Source organism: Amblyraja radiata, chromosome 7, assembly GCF_010909765.2.
Source record: "Amblyraja radiata isolate CabotCenter1 chromosome 7, sAmbRad1.1.pri, whole genome shotgun sequence".
NCBI lineage: Eukaryota > Metazoa > Chordata > Chondrichthyes > Rajiformes > Rajidae > Amblyraja > Amblyraja radiata.
In genome coordinates, this window is record NC_045962.1 from 12,809,074 (window position 1) to 12,830,682 (window position 21,609).

The window sequence follows — 21,609 nt, forward strand, 5'->3', positions numbered from 1 at the left end:
AAGTTGATGGGGGAGGTAAAAGGACAGGTGTTGCATCTCCTGTGGTTGCAGGGGATAGTACCTGGGGAGGGGCTGGTTTGGGTGGGAAGGGAAGAGTTGACCAGGGAGTTGTGGAGGGAACGGTCTTTGCGGAAAGCAGAAAGGGGTGGCAATGGGAAGATGTGGCAAGTTGTGTGATCCTGTTGGAGATGGCGAACGTATTGGAGGATTATATGCTGTTACCAGGGAGTTGCCGAGGGAACTTTGCTTCCTTTATGTGCCAAACCATCGTGAAGTGAACCTTAGCTAGTGCAAAGTTATTCCCACCTTGAACCCTGTGATGTATTGAAATATACAAGTGCTGGCCCCTCAAACAAAATATTTGATGCCCACTGCAAATTGACAATTTAATGAGCCCAAACAAACACCATTCAATTTCTAGGCCCTCTGCAATGTTTTTTTAAGCATATTCATTTCTCAAAGTTTGCCTTAATTTCTAAACATTTTAGATTTACATTTCCTCTCTTTAATCTACATTTGCTTTAGTCAAATTTAATTTTAATGGCTTTGTGAACATGTTCTCCAGAGATGATGCTTGACCTGCTGAGTTACTTCAACACTTTGTGCCCTTTTGTTATTAAAGTTGCAAATAAATTATGAATGCAAACCACAAAAAATACCAGCGGAAATTCTCTGCCAAACTGCAGATGGACTGTAAGTATCCTGACCGGTTGCATTATGTATTGCAACACACAAGAACACAAGATGTTACAGAGAGGTGGACTCTGACCAGTTCATGATGGAGCCAACCCTCCCCTCCACCAAAAGCATCTATGTGAGGTACTGCCTCCAGGAAGTGACAAGTATCATTAAGAATCCATCACCATCCACGCACGCATTCTTCTCACTGCTACCATCTGGCTGGACTCATTTGAGTGTATGTGCCGGTGATACTGCAGCCAGCAGGATTTTCATTGTACCTGAACCTCACCGTATTTGTACATAAGACAATAAACTTGACTTGATTTAAAATATATTTCAATAAGTATGTTTTAAGTACGGGAACGTTTTCCTCTCTCAAGATGAGATCTTACAATTTAAAAAAAAAATTGAGCAGAAACCTGAAATTATGCTTCAAAGCAGTTTAAAACAACAACAAAAAAATCAAATTCTAATGAAGGATGGTTTTTTCTGTTTAATGATATCAAATAATTTCAGGTGACAACTTTTTTGGGGCATGAATAATTTCTTGAATTTATAAAGGGCTTTTGACAAGGTAAAATGCTAAGGCCCTTCATAAGAACATAAAATCAAATCAAAAACTGATATCAAGCTAAAGGAGGAAACATTAAAACTTCTTAATCAATAGGTGACTTAAAGTCTTACTAGATTAAGTGGGACCCGTTGGGTCCCTGTCACACAGGAGGCTTGGTCCCCCAACGCAATATTCCACCACTCACCCATAGCCCCCAACTGCACAGGTGCAGCTCATTTCCCCTCATCCCTAGCACTCTCTAACCATCCTCTTCACCCTCCCTCTTCTTTCCCCTCTCCCTCTCCCCCAATCCCTCCCTCGCCTCGCTCTCCTTTTCCCTACACTCAGTCACTCCCTCCCTCCATAACTCCTCTCCCCTCCTATCCTTATATCCCCCACTCCTCACCTCCCCCTATCTCCCCCCATTATCCCTCCTCACCTCCCCCACTGCCCTCCTCTCCCTGGAGGGCAGTGGGGGAGCTGCGGGGCGTTGCGATGGCGGTGCGTTTGGGACTCACAGCGGACGCTGGACTCACTCCTCGGCTGGGATCATACACTCCGCTTTCCGTTTGGCGACATCTCCGACTCGCTTCCAGTCCCTCAGAAAATTGTGCCCGGTTGGAGACGTCCGCCGGCCAACCTAGCATCCCTCAGCTCCAGTAAAGACGTGATGGCGCAGGAAGGGGTGGACCGTCCCGGGGAGCAACAGAAGAGACTAATCCGCGCGGCGCTGACTGGCAGGGAAGGAGATCGATGTGCGCACGCGCGTTTTTTACGATTTTTAAACCTCTCTAACTTTTACAATATATTACCATTCGGATCGAAACTTGTTGCATTCGCAGCACGGTAGAACGGTGAGTGGGCTGACGAAAAATCGTAGCCCTATCGCATACCGTTTTTGCGTAAATAGAAAAATAGCGCAAACTGGAAGAGCACAAAGAATTTTAGTTATGTATAGATGATGCGTAAGGAGATACCAGAGACATGTGGCTAGGCAGCTGAAGGTGCAATGGGAATTGAGGCTTCATGAGTGATTACAGAATACATTGCTAGCATCAAGGAATTTACTGGATCATAAGAATATCACAAGAACATCATAGAATACAAATGTTTCTCACATTTTATCCCATTGATGGATTGTACAGTAAATCTTTTCCATTTAAGTTTTATTGCTTTCATTCTCAGATCTCTGGCAGTATTTAGAATTGAATCGCACACTTACTTTGTATTCTACAGCTCCTAAGATATTTGGAGTGGGGTGGCAAGGGCATGAAAACTGCTGAACTTTTGACTAAGTAGCTTTGGTGCGTCTCTTGTAATACAAAAATGATCGTGCGTACATATTAAACATGCTTGAAGTGAACAAATTTGGAGGTACGCATTCAGAATAACAAAACTATGTTTAGTCTCACCTGTAAGAATAGAATCTCGGTTATTTACTGGCTCCATCTTCAGTTCCTCAGGGTGATGGATGCAAACTCTGCTATCTATTTGGTACAGCAAGGCAGGACATAGGTATGTAAACTCGACCGCAGAAATCCCAGAATTTGTGCTCAGACCATAGCTTAGCAGCAGTTGTGAGACATTCAAGCACTAGAAAGACAAATGTATACGTTTGCACAATAATCACCCATCATATGTGAAGATGACTTACAACAGCAAGATATCATCAGATCTTACTTTATCAGATACAATTTCACAATAAGATAATTGATGTTATGGCCAAGGTTAATTTATCAAAAAAACATTTCCAACCTTTTACTATGGCAACTCACAAACAGCCTTTAAATTTAGGACTGAAAATATATCTAAAATTGTATAATCACATATGGATAAGAAAATATGCTAATATTAACCTAAAATATAAAACATAATTAAAACTGGTCATATTGCATCTAGCATTTAAATGTGCCACTGAGGATGATATACTTTGAGTGATTTTATTTAAATACGTGGTAGAATTTTAATCTTTCTTTACATATCTATACAAAGTGAAATGTAATAAATTTGTTCAAATATCCATTTACTACAAGCACATTCTCACAACTCAGCAGTTGAGTGTACATCACAATTTACTTTAAATTAATCACATTAAAAAAGAAAGCCTACTAATCACTGAATGTAAGCAAGTGTTGGCCTTCATGTCAGTGCGTGGATAGGGCTGAAACATTGCTTATATTCTCAGCTTGATATGATACATCACATTGTGCAGTGGATAATGGTGTGGAATCAGTATGGGGGGTGGGGGGGGGGGGGGGGGAGAGGAATATTGAATAGCAGGGGAAAAACAACACAGGTGGGAGTGATCCACAGGTCCTCAAAGTGTGCCTTCTTGATAGGGCAAAATATAAATCGGGAAAAATAAATGGAGATTTTCTATGGGCGATTTTAATCAATATATTGATTGGGCAAATAAAACTGGCAAGGGTATTGTAGAAAATTCTGTGGATATTGTCAGGGATTATTTCTTTAATCAGCATATTATAGAGCCTGTCGTTTTAGATTTGGTCATGTGTGTTGAGGAAGGTTACTAATAGACCTTGTGGTTAAGGATTTCCTAAGAAGTAATGACCACATGATGGTTGAATTTCAGATACAGTCTGAGGATGAACACTTCAAGTCCAAAACCAGTACATACGACTTAAATAAGCGCAAATACAATGGTACGGAGATGGAGTTGTCTACAGTGGACTGGATAAATAATCAAAAAGATAGTCAGTAGATGAGCAGCGGCACATTTTTAAACAACTAGTGCATAACACTCAGCAGAAATTTATCCCAACTATTCCACGAGAAAGAGGAACCATCTCTGGTTGTCGAAAGAGGTCAAAGGCAATGTTAAATGGAGATGGACTACTGGTGGACCAAAGTGGCAAGGCTGGTATAAGCAGCAAAGGCTAATGGTAAACCAGTGGATTGGTACTTTTTCCAAGAACCAACTGCAAAAGATTAAAAAGCTCATCAGGAAAAAATTCAACTTGAGATGAAATGTGCGTGTAATATCAAAAACCAAAAGTAAAATGTTTTAGAGATATATTAAAAGGAATCGAGAGGCTAAGGTTAGCATGGAATCACGAGGCAATAATCCAGCTGATCTTTTAGTAAAACAATATAATTAAACTATCATTAAAGGCAAATATTTGGCAAATTTGCTTGGATTTTGAAAGAAATAATAAGCAGTCGATAGAGACGAGCCTGTTAATGTGGTGTATTGGGTCATCCAAAGGGTTTTTGACAAGGTGCCACATAAGAGGCTGGTGCATAAAGAGCACATGGTATTAGCGTGGACTTAAAAATGATTATAAGGCAGAAAACAGAGAGTTGAAATAAATGGATCTTAATCAGGTTGGAAATTAAACCAAAGGACCAAAATAAATTACCCAAGGATCAATTCTTGGACTTCAATTATTTACTATTAATGACTTGGAGGAAAGGGCAGAATGCAGGCATCTAAATTTAAATGAAAACAAAGTGTAAGGGCAAGTTGTGATGGGGAAAGTAGGAGATCATGCAAGAGTAATCAAAAGGCAGATTAACTAAAAGAAAGTGCAAATTAGGGAAGTATAAAGGGGTCCAAGTGTTCTTGTGCATGAATCATAAAAAGTTAGCAAGTAAGTGCAGCAAGTATTTGGCTGGGGAAATGCCTTATTGGCCTTTATTGTAAAGGAATTGGAGATTACACATAGGAAAGTTTAGTTACAATTGTATAGTGTTTTGGTGAGGCTATGCCTGCAATATTGCATACATCTTTAGTCCACTTACCCACGAGAGGATTTATTGGCTTTGGAGGCAGTCCAAACGATATTCACCAGGCTAATTGTAAAAGGATACAAAGGGAGTGTCCCAGGGAGCCGCGCGTGCGGCGGGAGTGGCCTGGGGAGCTGTGAGGGCCTGATTCACCCGCCGAACAACTGCACCACCGCAGAACATACCGGTAGGCCCAACTCGCCCCACAGGTCTCCCAGGGAACTGCGGTAAAGCTGGGCGGCGAGGCCTGTCTGGGCTGAACGAGCGGCAGATGGTGCCTCGGCGGCAGTGTGAACCTCAACGGCAACAGGAGCACCGGCGGTGGTGGGGCCTCGGCGGCAACGGGAGCCTCAGCGAAAATGGGAGTCTCGGCGGCAGCGTGAGGGGAAGAAGGAAAGACAATGGAGGACCCGGCGTGGGGGTACCGCCGTGAGGGATGGTGGGAGAACAAAGGGGGACCCGGTGTGGGGGAGCGCACTCTAGTTTAGAATCCTCTGCCATGGGTTTGTTTGTTTGTTTGTTCATTTGTTCCGGTGAAGGCGCTGAGCCCACGGCAGCCAGTCAACAGTCACTTGTCTTTTTCTTGTTGTTTTCACTTTTAATTTCAAATTTTCATATACCTGTTGTGTGTTGTGACTGTTGGCGGACCAATTTCCCTCCGGGGATGAATGAAGTTTTATCGTATCGTATCGCAATTCCTGGGATGAGAGCATTGCTCTATCAAGAGAGGCTAAACAATTAAGAGAGACTTAACAATCAAGAGACGTTGGGTCTGTATTCGACAGAGTTGAAAAGAATGAGGGATGATCTTAGTGAAAAATACGATGCTAAGGGGGTTTGACAGGGTGGATGTTGAGATGCTTACACCAGAACGCAAGTCTTGAACAAGGGGACATGGTTTCATGGGGATGATCATTTAAAACCGACGCACTTAGAAATGTATTCTCGCAGGGGTTAGTGAATCTCTGGAATTCTCTTCCCTGAAGGGTTGTGAAGGCCGGATCATTAAAAGTATTTAAAGTGAAGGCAGATACATTTTTGAATGTTGGAATTATTGAGATCTTTGAGGATCTAAGAAAGAGTTGAGGATTGGGTTAGATCAGACAGATCATAATGAAGATTGGTTATAACACAAGGGTCAGACTTGGGAAGGCAGGTGGCCTACTCCTGCTCCTATGTTCTTGTATACATTCCACTATGCAAATCAAAGCAAGAAAACTGAACTCAGATATATTAGATAGCCAACAATTCCAGGCTTCTATCACACATTTTCAGCATTCAGTTTTTTAAAATTTCATTCTTCTCTTCGTACTTGCATCTCATGTCCTAAAAGACTGAAGGTAGATGAGATGTCCTTGTGAACTGAGTCCTTAAGTCAGAGTACCCTGGAGAGCTGTTGAAAACAGGTCCTTGGGTCAGACTTATTTATTCATGTGTGTATATATTTATATAATGGTATATGGACACACTGATCTGTTTTGTAGTAAATGCCTACTATGTTCTGTGTGCTGAAGCAAAGCAAGAATTTCATTGTCCTATCAGGGACAATAAACTCACTTGAACTTGAGAATAAATGCATAATCAAGGGTATCTGGGTTACAATGAAGGATGTTTTCCTATATAATTCATTCCCCTCAGTACTGCTAAATGCGATAAGAAGTGGGCACAGTATTCTGTCTGTGAAATGTCATTCCCTTCATACCACCAGAACTGAACTTCAGAGACAAAGTATGTTGTGCAGCACTATGACACAGTACATTAATGCAACTCTCTGGGGATAGATTTCTTGGCTGTTATTTTCCATGGCATTTGCAAGTGCCAGCACCAGGATCTCTTGGGGAGCTAATGACATTCTGTATTTCAGACTCTCCCTTCCTGCATTACTACTTGAGAGTTTAATCCCTAGTTGAATCCCCCTTGCACCAATTTACACAAAACTGCAGCCAAACAAACATATCAACTGGATTTGAGGCTCATAGAAGTCTAAATGATGAATACTGGAAGGGAATAGTTAAACAAAAAAAACAAAACACTTAAAATTATGGGTCTGTCTAAAGTAATCTGAGGCAGGTTTATTCAAGTTTATATTACCATCTGGACAAGGTAAAGATCTGCATACTTAGAATGGGGAAATCCAAGCCCCACATCCCTATCTGTTCTGAAGAAGCTGCTGTCTGCTTTGCCGAAGCCACAACATAGTTCAAAATGAGCAGGAATCCGTTAGCTGATGGAGCTACACTTATTCTATTTATAACTCTAAACAGCATGCATGGATACCAAGTTGGCCCTGTTTTCTACCATTCTGACGTTCCATTGCTCCTCCTTTACAGCACAGATCAGAAAACAAGCACGGCACACATCCAGTAAGCTGCAGTCAATAGTTTGATATTAAAACCAGTTGAATATTAACTAAACTATGTACAGTAAGGCAGCACACTGGTGCAGCTATAGAGTTGACGCCTTACAGCATCAGTGGGCCGGGCTCGATCATGATGAAGGGTGCTGTCTGTGTGGAGTTTGTACGTTCTCCCATTGACTGTGTGGGTTTTCAGCGGGTGCTGCGGATTTCTCCTACATTCCAAACATGTGCAGGTTTGTAGCTTAATTGGCTTCAGTAAATTGTCCTTAGTGTGTAGGATAGAACCAGTGTACGGGTGATTGTTGGTCGCCACGGACTTGGTGGGCCGAATGGCTGTTTTACGCTGTGTCTCTAAACTAAATTAAACTACAACTAAATTCTGGTTAACATCAGTTTTCATTATTAACATGTCTATCTGAAATTTGAACAAATACCTCAATTGCTTCCACGAATGGCCACCCAACTAAGCAGCACACACAAAATATTACTTAAGTCATGATTTTTCTACTTTTTCCTGTATTGACAGCATATTTATAATTATTTATTAATAATGATAATTAATTATAATTGATAACTAAGTTCCAACTTAAGTTGAAGCTGAATTTTGCATTACCTACAACAGGACCTGAAATCAGCAAATTAAGTGGGTACTATCATAAAGTTTAAGAAACATTTGGACAGGTATATGGATAGGATAGGTTTAGAATGATATGGGCCAAACGCCTGGCCGGTGGGACTAGTGTAGATGGGGCATGTTGGTCGACATGGGCAAGTTGGGCCCGTTTCCACATTGTATGACTCTAAGCATGACGGTGCAGGCTCGAAGGGCCGAATGGCCTACTCCTGCACCTAATTTCTATGTTTATATAAGCAACTAGCGAAAAAGAATGAACACTTGAAATAGGTTAGCTTTTAATGCAGTGAATCATCTAAATTAATTGAGTCTTTGTTTATGGAATAAGTTATATTCTATATAATTTGATTTAACCAGTCCTACCTCATCATGTACAATCTTGGGTCCTGGGTGATCTTCATGATTCAATTTTGACGAACTCAAATCTTTTCTTCTTCTGTGCTGAGAAGTCATTTCTTCATCTGGATCATGAAAATGTTCATCGGGATAATCTTCATTCTTGGACATTATACTCAAGGATTCACCAGGAGATGGAGTGAATGCCATTTCTGACTGCTTGGTTATACCTTTATGTTTTTTGCGTTTCTTTAACTTTTTTGTGGCTTGGTGTTGTAGCGTGTTGGGGTCTGATGGGTCAGGGGGCTGTTCACCCTCTTTCTGATCATGCGAGCCTCCAGAATGGCCAGTGCTTCGATGGTGATTGTGGTGATGACGACGGGGTTGATGGTGAGTAATGGAAGAGGGTGTCGTGGAATGTATATTCTTACTGTCAGAGTTTTTGCAATGCCTATCGTGCACCTTCGGGGCTGGTTGATCATGTGCCGTGTGATTGAAGTCTGAATGGGAGTGCTCATGTTTATGTTCTGGTCTCTCTAAAAGTTCTAAATGTGAAACATGATCATGATCATCGTGTTCATGGTCCAGATCTACAACTTTAACTTCCCCAAGACCTAAATTTGACAAGAGTTTCTCAAAACCATGAAAAGTCAACTTACCATTCTCACCATAGCGGCTGAACAGTTTGTGAATGTAATATATTTGTCTATTTACTGCATTGTGTACAGAGCTCTTGCTGGGATTATTTTGAAGGTACGATTCTTGAGATATCTGGTAGTCATTGTGTATATGGTTCTTCTCAGGAATATGGTTGGTCTTGTGATCATGATTACGTTCATGGTCATGGTCATCATGGCAATGGTTGCAATGGTGAAAGAGAAAAGTGAGTAAGCAAATGAAACAAAATTTTGTATGTAGATGTACCTTCATGGTGGCAATGCTGTACCTGAAACAAAACAAAAGAGTTTCAGAAAAATGGCCCAAATCATCCTGCCACCTTACAACATCTTGTTACTGCCTGACTAAGGTGAATTTTAAAGATGTTCCAAAATAAAACTGTCATGTATAAGCATAATGATTTCATTAAAATAATAACAATGGCTCTTGCAAAAGCCTCAAGACTCCCTTGTCAAGCAAAATGTTTTATTACAACCAAATACACAAAGGTACTTGGTTTGAAAAATGTACTGCAGTACATGGTTAATTTTGTGTCAGTAAAGGTTATTTCAGAATGATAAATATTCATGGAGACATGTTGAGTTGGATTTCCCCAGATACTGAATTATAAAGTTCTAATAGATCTACTGTTCACTATATCTGGGTGAGACAAATAAAGTCATTGGAACAGACATAAATCCATTTCATTCATTTCAGAAGTAGTTTTCAATGGAGAGGAGAATGCTACAGATAATTTACATTTAGATTAACTCAATTAAGTAAAAAATTATTAAATATATTTTAAACATGATTTTAAAACAAATAACTATGGTTTAAAAAAATTCAGCAAGCATTCTTATTTATTGAATATTTGTGAAAGTCAGACATTCATATTCAAGGTGGAAAAGATTGACAGCTTTGAAAGCTTGTTCAACCTGGGAAGAGCAACTTTTTGAGTGGTCTGTGTCGGTCTTGTGTTATTCAGTCACATTAATTAGGCTGAGAAATTTTGACCAGATGCTTACTCGACCCAAGAGCAGATTTACAGGGTGGTACACAGCAACCTCAGGAAGCTTCTGACGAAATTCAGGACCAATTTTTACATTTTTTTGAAAAGAATATAAAAATAAAATGTACCAGCTGAAGAACTAGTGTTAGAAAAAAAAGACACAAAGTGCTGAAGCAACTCAGCGGGTCAAGCAGCATCTCTGGAGAACATAGCGACGTTTTGGGTCAGGACCCTTCTTCAGACTGATTGTGTGGGGGAAATTAATCTAGAAGAGAGGTGAGGCAGGACAAGGTTTGCCAGGTAATAGGTGAAGGGGGGGGGGGGGAGGGGGGGTACAGGGTTTTGTTCATAACACGTTGGGAAAACATATTTTTTCTTTGCAAGAGGAGACTATCAAAGCTCTTTGCAGGCTTTACAGCACCCAGGATAAATTTGTCTGACTGTTACTCTATCTAACATCCTAATGATTCACTTCTCCATTACAGATCAACACTGCACTTTTCTTCTTGGAGCACATTCCAAACCCACAAACTATTACACAGGTCAAGAAGTTCAGACGCATGAGAACATAAAGACCTGGATGCTCTTCTCAAAGCCTATCTCAATCCGGAGCTGAAAATATATTACTGGCTCCTTCCTCATCTAAATCTTGAAACTCTCTCTCCAATAGTTCTGTGGAAATACCTTCATCAAGAGAACTGCAGAAATTCAAGGTGGTGGCTCACCAAGAAATCGATAGCAATTAAGAATTATGAATAGGAACTAAATCCTGCCTTTGACCTTGAAAAACAATTTTTTTAAATCACGTTGTGAAATTTGTTCCACTATTTTTTATAAAGTTTACATATTAGCAATGCTGTTTTCCAGTAATACATCATTGTTATTTTGCTACTTTGCAGCAAATTCAGGTCTAATAACTGCCCTCATATTATTATAAAACATTGGAATGGATGAAGATCACCGAGTCTCTCTCTGAATTTCTTTGATAAAAAGTTCATTTCTTAAATGGCAGTTGCACAGAACTTCCAGAGGGCAGTCATATTGTCTTGCAAATTTACTAGATCACTAAATAACTTCCAAGATTGGACACACTTTGGGTCAGGAGCGCAGTAATGCAACATTATCTTTTGTAAACATCTGTTTCTTACATTTAACAATGTACCTAGAATAAAGCTTGAATATCTGGCAATCTAGGCCAGATAAATACAAAGATAGATTAGGATGCTTTAGAAACTGCAGTAAGTGCAATAAGTAAAATAATTAAATTTCAAGCTGAATTTGACCCTGTGAGAATTAAAGTAGATTTTTTTTAAATGTGGTGTAATATATGTACCCTATCTATCAATATTGTAGGTGGTATTAAAGAGCATGTACAGATAATTCAGGAGAACCACCCATACCCTTGAAAATTCAATGCTGCACTTATGCCCCATTAAACAAAATAGAATTATCTGAAATAAGCAAAATATCTTTTATAAATCACTGCATCTGTCCCATATTAAATGTGCAACATTAGTTGTGTATTTAAATATATGTTACAGATATGTAAATGTCTATATATACAGGTTACAGATGATCTGACACAGTGACTGCAGCTTTACACAATTTCTCCTTTACATTTTCAAAGCATTTTTCAATTATCAATAATAAAATGCTCCACAGTATTCATTAATGAATGGATACTAAATGTCATCTATTAATTTAGTTGTTGAAAGCGTTAAAGTAATGAAAGAATTACAGCACAGGGGCGGCACGATGGCGCAGTGGTAGAGTTGCTGCCTTACAGCGTGGACTCGGTGGGACGAAGGACTCATTTCCTTGCTGTATCTCAAAACTAAAAGTGTAAACAGAGTGATATGACATGGATTATTATAGAAAATAGATCCTGGTGGTGGGTATATGTGTCTTTTTACAATACTGCACACAATAATGTGACAAAGGGGGTCAAATTTCAAATTCCTTCAAAAAAGTTGACAAGCACTTTATTGGGTTCATGACTAATATAGTATCAACAAAAAATAAGAAGATAGCATATTGATGGCAAGTTTCCGAAAATGGCATCAGAACACAAATACATTTTGTGTGACGGTTGTCGCGTGGTGTCCATCAGTGACCTGGTTGGCATATTAAATGCACGTATTTCTTATTCCTTTCTATGTTTATGAACACCACATGGAACAATAAAATTGCAAACACCGTTTCCTCTTCATTCACCTGATCATCTAGTAGAATACTGCATCCATCTGAGTGGACACCGCAACGCGCGTTACACATCATACACACAAATGTATGTTGCGGTGGGCACACAAAGGTTTGGTGTCCCAGAAAACGAACGTTACATTATTAGTGAAAACCAAACATTTTCACCAATGTGATCTAAATGGTACATTACCTTATGGATCTGAGCTATATCGATGGCCAATGATTCGTCAGAAGGTTTGATTTGTGATGATTTTTTAGTAAGTAAAATGTCTCCGTAACGGTCGTTCTGGAGCTTCGGAAGTTGACACGAATGAATTAAGTTAGTGACTTGGTCCATACAAAAGGTAAACAAGAGACAGTGTATTGCCAAATTGAAGATTGTTTCTTAGTTTTGATGACCAATTTATGTCCAAAATTTTTTAAAAATTAATTTTAAAAAGTCGGAAAATATATCGTAAACGGTCGTTGCGTTTTTGACACCACGATGTTTTTGATATATTAAATTGGAAAATAAGAAAAAATAATTAACTCGTCATTACTACCATAGGATACCTCGTTGGGTTTTTGAAAAGCAGTAGATGTTTGGAGCCTCCGTGGTTTAACTTACAGAGGTACCACCCCCAATAACGGTCGTTGTGACAATGGACACCAAGCACAACAAACGTCACGGGATCTTTGCGCGCGGAATACCAGGCATGTTTATCAAGATATTATCCTAGATCATTATCAAAACGTATATGTATGAAGGCCATATGAAGTGTATTTATGAATTAAATATTTATGACTAAATGTGGCAGAGTTTTTCATGTCACATCTTTGGTGTCCAAATTGGTGGTAAAACGATGAAAAATTGTCTGCCATGAAAGAAGTTTTTTTGACTTTCAGTCTTGAAGTTATCTAATTTATATCTGTTATTTATAAGGTTTCACATGATGGGCAGATTTTTGTTAAGAATAGTGTATTGGTGTAAAAAACTGAATAATAATCTAATCATTCACTGCCCGGTCCGTGTCTTTCAAGAGCAAAGATCGTAGAGCGGAGCGGGTCAGCAGGCGATGGATAACAGGACAGCGGGCGGTGGAGCGTACTCCAGTATCAGCACGAATAACCTCAATTGGTCCCTTGAACTAGTATTGTCATTAAGATTACAACTGATTCAACTTGTCCCGGTGTGCTCCCGTTTTTCCCACCATCTCGCCACCTGCCGTCACCCTCCACCCCCACCCATTCAGTCATTCAGAATGGAGCAGATGTGGAAGCCTTGGTCAAATTGAATTGTTACTTTCTGTCCATTTTTATTTCTTTATGTTTTTGAGCGTGAGAAATTCTATGTCCCGCCAGCCTTTAGGAACTCAAAATGGGAGAGCGTCTTCGATGCAGGTGCGTCTTCATTGCCGGGAAATACGGTGGTTACAATTTAAAACTGAGGTGGGCAAGGAATTTCTTCTCACTAATGGAGGTAGGTCTCTGGAACTCTCTACCCAGGAGGCTTGTGTAAGCCAGACTGCTAGAGATAATTAAAGAGAAGGGTTTTTTTTGTTGTTAAAAGATTGGAAAGTCAAGGGCAGGGCAGACCTGAGCGGCCAGATGGCTTAAACCAGCTATTTTGTGTTCTTGTATTACCCAGAGTTGTCAGATACCGCTATCCCTTGGATAAAAATAGATTTTCATTAACTTAGAATCCAATTCATTGTAGGTTTTGATCAATTTATAGTGGGAAGGATATACTAAAATTTCAGAAAATATTTGTTTTTTGTATTTAAAATTGCTCAGCATCCGGGCATGGTTTCCAGTTATCACATACAAATAGGTATCAAGTTCCGATGACACGCTACCTTATACTCTCATGACAGCCATTTATTAACTTCTACTTAATGTAGCAGACCTGAACAAAACTGAGCAAGTGCTTTTATGCAAAGCAATTTCTACAATAATCTTTGTTATTTTTTTCCGAGGAGGGACCCCAGTCTTCTCAACTAACAGATCTAGCCAGTGCTGAAGGAACAGTCCCGTAGATATTTACTGATGCAAGCCTTCAAAAAAACTATACAACAAACTCCTGGTTCCTTTTGAATATCAAACTTACATTTGTGTGAACAAATAGATTGGTACCCAAGACAGAATTCCACAATACTGCACATTTGTACCATATCACTTTCTACAGTTCTGGTGGAAGGCATGAACCATGATTACGCAGAACATTATTCCATTAATACATTAAATAAATGTTGTATGAAGAATTCTCTGTGGGACTTTTAAAGTCTACTCAAACTCATTTGGCTGCAAGTCTAGAACCCAGGATTATTCTGACAAGAATCACCTCTCTATTTCCTAAGAATGTCATGGCACATAAAAGGGTTTCTCTCTTCAGACATAAAATGGGACCGATTTTATTCAGCCATGGAATAGCTTCTCTGTCAAAACAATCTCTGTAGCTGCTACCTTGCAGTCCCTAAAAGGAGGCTTCATGCAATTTTTTTGTGACATGTCAATGCTCGACTATTAAAATTTTTGGAATATCAAAATCATGGAATAAAAATGATGAATAGATGCTTACCGTAGCGTTGAAAACTGGAAAAGTACTTTAGAGAATCCTGGGGATGTCAACTCTTGGCAATGCCTAAAAGTATCGTTTTGCAACTAGATATTACTTGCTTCACATTCTCTGAATGCCAAAACTGCTAGTTTAAATGGGTTTTATAATAATAAACTTCACCTAAGGTTCTTTTTACCAACAAAGTAAAATAATGAACATCCAGAATTTGTAGTCTTAAACATTGTTCATTTACACAGGGACAGAGTATATTTAACAAAGGGCATTGCTTGAAATAGATTAAATGTTAAAGATACACAGTTGACTAACATTATCGATGACAATTTGTATTTATAGTATCAAGGTGAGCTGTCTGAACGATTTTAGACCTGTTGCACTAACATCAGTTGCCATGAAGGCCTTTGAGCACATAGTCCTCACCCATCTGAAAACACACACTGCCCCCATCATGGACCCTTTCCAATTTGCATACAGCACCAACTGGTCTGTGGAGGATGCTATCAACTTAGCTCTTCACTACTCCCTACATCATCTGGAATCACCGAACACTTATGCACGCATCCTGTTTATAGACTTTAGCTCGGCCTTTAACACTATACACCTAATTAAACTCTACAATAAACTGTTGGACATGAGCATTCACCCAGCCATGTGCCATTGGATTCTGCACTTTCTGACAAACAGACAGCAAAGAGTCAAGGTGGGTGAAAAACTCTCCAGCCCTCTGACTCTCAACACAGGAGCCCCTCAAGGGTGCGTTCTGTCATCTCAGCTCTTTTCACTTTACACCAACAACCTCACATCCCAATGCAGCTCAGTCAAAATTTTTAAATATGCAGACGACACAACAATAATTGGCCTCATCTCAGACAACAACGAATCACAATACCATCAAACAGTCGACAGCGCAGTCAAATGGTGCGCAGACAACAACCTCCAGCTTAATATTTCAAAAACCTTAGAAATCATCATAGATTTCAGACGCAAACAAAACCCCAAACCCCCGGTCCATGTCAACTCCCATCCCATAACCTCCACAAACTCATTTAAGTTTCTGGGCACCTATATCTGCAATAATCTAAAATGGCACATCAACGCAGACCACATCATCAAGAAAGGACAACAACGCCTATACTTCCTCAAACAGCTCAAAAAGTTCAGAGTCCACAAACACCTCAATCCATTCCATTTACCTCCAACGTACCTCAAAACGGGCAATAAAGATCATCTCGGACCCCTCCCATCCAGCAAACCACCTTTTCCAGTCTCTCCCTTCAGGGAGGCGCCTCAGGTCACTTGCTACAAAATCCACCCGCTTTAAAAACAGTTTCTTCCCCTCAGCAATAAAAACACTCAATTCCCTCCAATAACAGTCAATATTAAGGACTTTTGATGTATACAGTGTCTTGTCTATGGTCTTTGTCTGTTCTTTTGCACTATGTATTGTTGGTGAGATTTGTGATTTGTGATGTGGTATGGATGCACTTTATTACTGTGATCTGTGTTATTATTAGTGTTAATGTGACTATAGCAGTGTACCATCATGTACCGAACCCAAATACCACCAACCCTGGTCGTGTGGCAAATAAAGATTCTATCTATCTATCTTTAATAAGGCAAAGGATCGCACATTCATTAGAGAAGCATTGAGATAAAAAATGGCACTAAGCTACAGTATGAATAGGGATCAGCAGGACAGATAGGGAGTTTCATAAAGAGAAATCCAAACACTGGCATTCTACATTACAAAAGCAATAAAGAGCATAAAAAAAAGAGAGATCTTGAACAAAGGATACAGTAGAGGAGGTGCAAGTGAACCTCTGCCTTCCCTCTCTCTCTCTCTATCCGTCTCCACCCAAGTCGCACTAGCTTCTGATTTTCACCCTACAAACAGCTTACAATGGCCTGTTTCCTTTATCATTACTTTTTTTGAATATCTTTCATTCATTGTGCTTTATCTCTCCACATCACCGTCTATATCTCTCGTTTCCCTTATCCCTAACCAGTCTGAAGAAGGGTCTCGACCTGAAACATCACCCAACCTGTATGCCCATCATTGCTAGAGTAACATCACACACAAATTGGAGGAACTGCACCTCTTACAATGCTTGGGTAGCATACAGCCCAAATTGTATGAACATGAATTCTCAAATTTTAGGTAACTAATCTATAAACAATCCCCCCCTTTATTTTACCCTCTTCCTTGTGCCCCACGTGGATGCATACCCATTTCTCTCAATCCCATCCTCCTCTTGCTTCACATTTCACTCCATTTCTCGCCATCTCACTGTCTTTTGTCTTTTGATCTCTGGCTTTTGACCACCCATTGCCAAACAAAACCCCCTTCAACTGTAGATCCACCTAACACTTGCCAGGCTTTGTCCTACCCCCCTCTCTACCACCACCCCCCCCCCCCCCCCCCACTGTCTCTTCCAACGTTTCCTCTCCTACCTCCTGCTGCAGGAGGAAAGAGTCCCAACCTGAATCGTCACCTATCCACATTCTCTAGAGTTGCTGCATGACCTGCTGTTATTTCAGCACTTTGTGCCTTTTGTTATTATAAACATCAATGTCATCTCATCACTTATTGAGAAAGCAGAGAAAACATGATGTTCACCAACTAGCCAAATGGTCTTACAACCAAGGTTGAGTAACAAAGTATCTCTTTCGCTACTCCAGCACCCACCTACCTCATACCCCCCATAGTTTCAAAACTGCTGTTAAATATTAATTCAAGAAAGAACAAATGGTTCAATTTGGTCATAGTAATACATCTTGTACAAACAAGATAGAAAAGATTTGACTGAGCTAAATTGGTCAGCTTTTACAAAGTTTTATCAAAATCGAACATCTACTGTGGCTGCATTCATGGCGGATCAGAAGTTATGCCGTTGCAAGGCAGGAATATACGTTTATTTGCACAAGTAGTGATACAGGCAAATTAGTCTTAAAAACCTGCATAGAAATTGGAACGAGTTTTAATATTCATTTACAGGATGTGGATAACAGAAACATTTACTGCCTGCTCCTTTCTGCCCTTTAGAAGTTAGAAGGGAGATACTCACTTGAATCACTTCAGTATTACGAAGTCCCTGGATTTAGATCAATCAATTAGGTAATTTATATATTTCCAAGTTCGGGCAATGTGTAATTTTAAGGGGGTGCTATAGGTGGACAACCTTCAGCCTTGCCCTTCTAACCTTTATCATATTGAAGATGGCTATCTGACCCAGTCCCAGTTGGCTCTTTGTGAACCAACTATTTCTTCATTCCTTACCCATAACCTTGCAAATCATTCACCCTAATGCCTATTCATTTCCCTTTATATTCCTCATTGTTTAATGTCACCACCTTTATAAGAAACTAGACCAAGTGGGACCCATTAGGTCCCTGTCACATGGAAGGCCTGGTCCCCCAACTCAATATTCCACCACACATAGCCCCCAACTACGCTGGCGACCCTCCCCAACTGTGCCTTGCCATCCCTCTTCCTACCCTTATCCTCCACCATCCCCCCTCATCCCTCAACACTCACTCTTCTCCTCCCCTCCTTCTCCTTTCCCCTACCCTCAGTCACTCCCTCCCTCCTTCCATAACCCCTCCCTACCCCCCTTGACGTCATTGTGAGGTGGAACGCTGCTGTGTTTTTTAAAACAGTTTTGAGATCCCATTGTGATGTCATTGTGGGACGGAACACTGCTGACGGGCAGTTTATGTAAATGAGATCCCATTGTGATGTCATTGTGGGGTGGAACACTGCCGACAACAGGGCAAGTGGAAAATAGTTTTTTTGTAAAGTTTAAAATGTTAATAACGTAAATTATACCATCAATGTGAACAAAACTTGTTTACTTGAGATCAGTGAGAGTTACGTCAGAACTAATAAAATTTATAAAATAAAGCCGTTCTTCTTACTAATATAAAATGGAAGCTTGTTTTTACTCTCTTTTTTAATGTTTTTATTGTCTTGTAATAATTTTTTGTTCATGATTAGTCATGTACAGCACTTTGTTGCAACAGTGGTTGTTTTTAAAGTACTCTATAAATAAAGTTATTATTATTATTATTATAAAGAAGGCATGGTCTGGTAGAACAAAAGAATGGCTCGCTGCCAAGTCTGAATGACTTTGCAAAATATATGTAACACAATATGGAGGAAAGGTTATCTTTTTAATAAAGAAATTAAGATGAAATCCTGCAGTCCTAACATGTGCTTCTTTCAAGACCATGAAGAAGCCAAGATTGAAAAATATAGCTCACATTGCAGAGATCAGCAATAACGTTATTGGATGAGCTTGATTTGGACCAGCTTTTCCTATATTCTGAAAGCCTATAGAATCTTTCAATCATACCATATTCAGACTTGGTAGGTGTGTTTTATTGATAAGAACAATGTATAACTACACTAATTCCTCTTTGTTCGAAGAGTGGAGCCCGAGAAGCACTGAGCAATGTTTGTGCTCTTTGTAGTTTGAAGTTTGAAAACACATACCTCCAGATTCAGAGATTTTCTTCCCAGCTGTTATCAGGCAACTGAACAACTCTCATAAGCTAGTGTGGGCCTGACTACCATCTATCTCATTGGAGACCTTTGCACTACCTTTAATCGAACTTTATATTACATTAAATGTTGTACCTTTATCAGTATATGGCTTGATTGTAATCATGTATAGTCTTTTGTTGACTGGATAGTACACAAAGGTTTTTCATGGCACCTCAATATATGTGACAATAATAAACTAAACTATCAAAATCATCTCAATCAAACACACCCACCCCAATGGGAACAGAATCACCAGACAATGGGGTGCCCATGATTACCAATAATTTCCATTTTAACCAGATTCAATCTGAAGCCATTTAATCATCTTTTTTGGCACTTTCTTGTGGACCTTCGTGAACTACAATAACTGGAATGGAATGCATTTCACTATTTGTGGCCTAAGGTAGTGCATTCTAAAACTTCAATGCTATATTTTAATAATCTATGTCTCTATTAATGAAGTTCACACAATAGATTTGACAAGTTCTAGAAGTGTTGCTGAATAAGCCTTTACAAGTTGCTCCAGTGCTCATTGTATTAAGTTATACATTTCAGCCACTGTGGAATGATGGAGGGAGTGAATATTTAAGATGAAAGGGCTGCCAGTGAAGCTGTCTGCTTTAACCTAGTTCAAGCTTCTTTAACATTGTTGGAAGCTGCCCTTATCCAAACAAATGCAAAGTATTCCACATTTCTGACATGTGCCGTGTAGGTGGAAGTTTTGCCAATTTGGAAAGCAAGTCCCTTATCACAAATCCCAGTCTCTGATTTTGTGTTACCGCCAATTTAATGCAGATGGTCCAATTAAGTAAATTTCATGATGAACCTACATCCTACCTCCTCCACAAAAATCTAATGGCACTGGCACTCCCTTGAAAGTTAAGAGTGATATGTCATTTGCATATTGTTACTTGCCACATATAATCCTTTGAACATTTTCTAAATTTTTCTGCACACAGGCTTAGGCTGCCTCATTACTTGCAGAATTTAAAACAAATAAATATTGCACAATCAGCAAAAAATCCCTATTTATCAGGAAAGGAAGGGTTTGTTGAAGCAGCGGACTTGGGTCAAGGACAAGGCTCTGAAAAATTCCTATAACAATATCCCAAGACCTTCAACATCTCCAGCTAATGGAGTATTGCCCATTGACCAATAATCTCAGTTTTATGATGGGTTAATACTCATTGGTAAACAAAGACAAATATTTTTCCATACTACTTTAGGTCCTTACACATTTCACTAGTTTCAGTTAGATTTTTGGCAAAATCTGATGTGGATGAAATGCTCACTTTATAACATCAGGGGTGAACCTGGGCATCGACCATTTAAGAACATGCTAAGAGAAAGGAAAACAAAGGGCACTTAATGGAGGTCAGGCATTCAGCAGCTCTGGCAGAATTGGTCCAGGATGACCGAGAAGAGCTGCATGGTGTAATATCACCGTGCGGCAGAGGGACTCTGGGGTTTGGCATCTGTATCAGGCCAGAGTCCCAGGATTTTTCATTATTTGTGGTGCAGATGTTGCAGTTCATTAACACTGAAGGAGAATGATCATGAGCTTCACCTGCAACACAACTGGAAGCGAGAGGTTTTAGGCACAGAAAGGTCTCTACAATGAGGTGTGGTGCTTAATGAAGGTCATACAGAGCTGGATCCCAACAGGAGCTGGGATTTCTGAATTTACTCGAACCCATTGTACGTTCAAGGGGAAAAACATGTTCTTTTCCAAAACTATTCTATAAGTTCAACTGCAGTTTAGCAATCTGGATAATTCTCACAGATTTCATATGGCAGAAAAGGATATAATGTTATATATAGTGGGTCCAGTTAGAGATCAGTAGTGCAAAAGGTTGCTTGAGCTTTACCATTTCAAAGAGTGTTATCTGAACCATAAAATTACTAGCTGGGAAGAGTCCCAACAGCATTCATGGGAGAGGATTGGAATCTCAAACATCCAGTATCCTTGAATGCTCCCCAAGCGAGGGAGAGCTAGAAGTGAAATTATGATAAATTAATACAAGGTTACAAGTACTTTTTCTTTTGGGGTGGGGGGAAAAAATGAGAAAAGCAGTCCTGGGATAACGAAACACGACCAAAAAAAGATAAGCCGCACGCTTATTGGGTGCCTGTCCACCGGAAAAGTAGTCAGAGTCTAACCTTGCATTACAAATACCATTGCCAAACCAGCTGCATTCTTTACATAATTGCTTGTCATATTCCTCGACATTGTTCACTGGTTCAATGGTACTGTATCGTCACATGTACTGAGGTACAGTGAAATTATTTTTATTTATATACAGCATAGTAAAAATCCTATGATATGTAGGTATC

At 39.7% G+C, this 21,609-nt stretch overlaps 1 protein-coding gene across 1 annotated transcript in view; it reads right to left on the minus strand.

Moving 5' to 3' along the window:
• slc39a10 (solute carrier family 39 member 10) overlaps positions 1-21,609 on the minus strand; it is a 60,694-nt gene that overhangs the window by 29,678 nt on the left and 9,407 nt on the right. Inside the window, exons 2-3 of the mRNA XM_033023736.1 lie at positions 8,338-9,256; positions 2,647-2,827 (exon numbers count right to left, since the gene is read on the minus strand). Of these exons, the coding sequence (XP_032879627.1) occupies positions 2,647-2,827; positions 8,338-9,240 (1,084 nt within the window). The 5' untranslated portion in view covers positions 9,241-9,256. The remainder of the gene's footprint in view (positions 1-2,646; positions 2,828-8,337; positions 9,257-21,609) is intronic.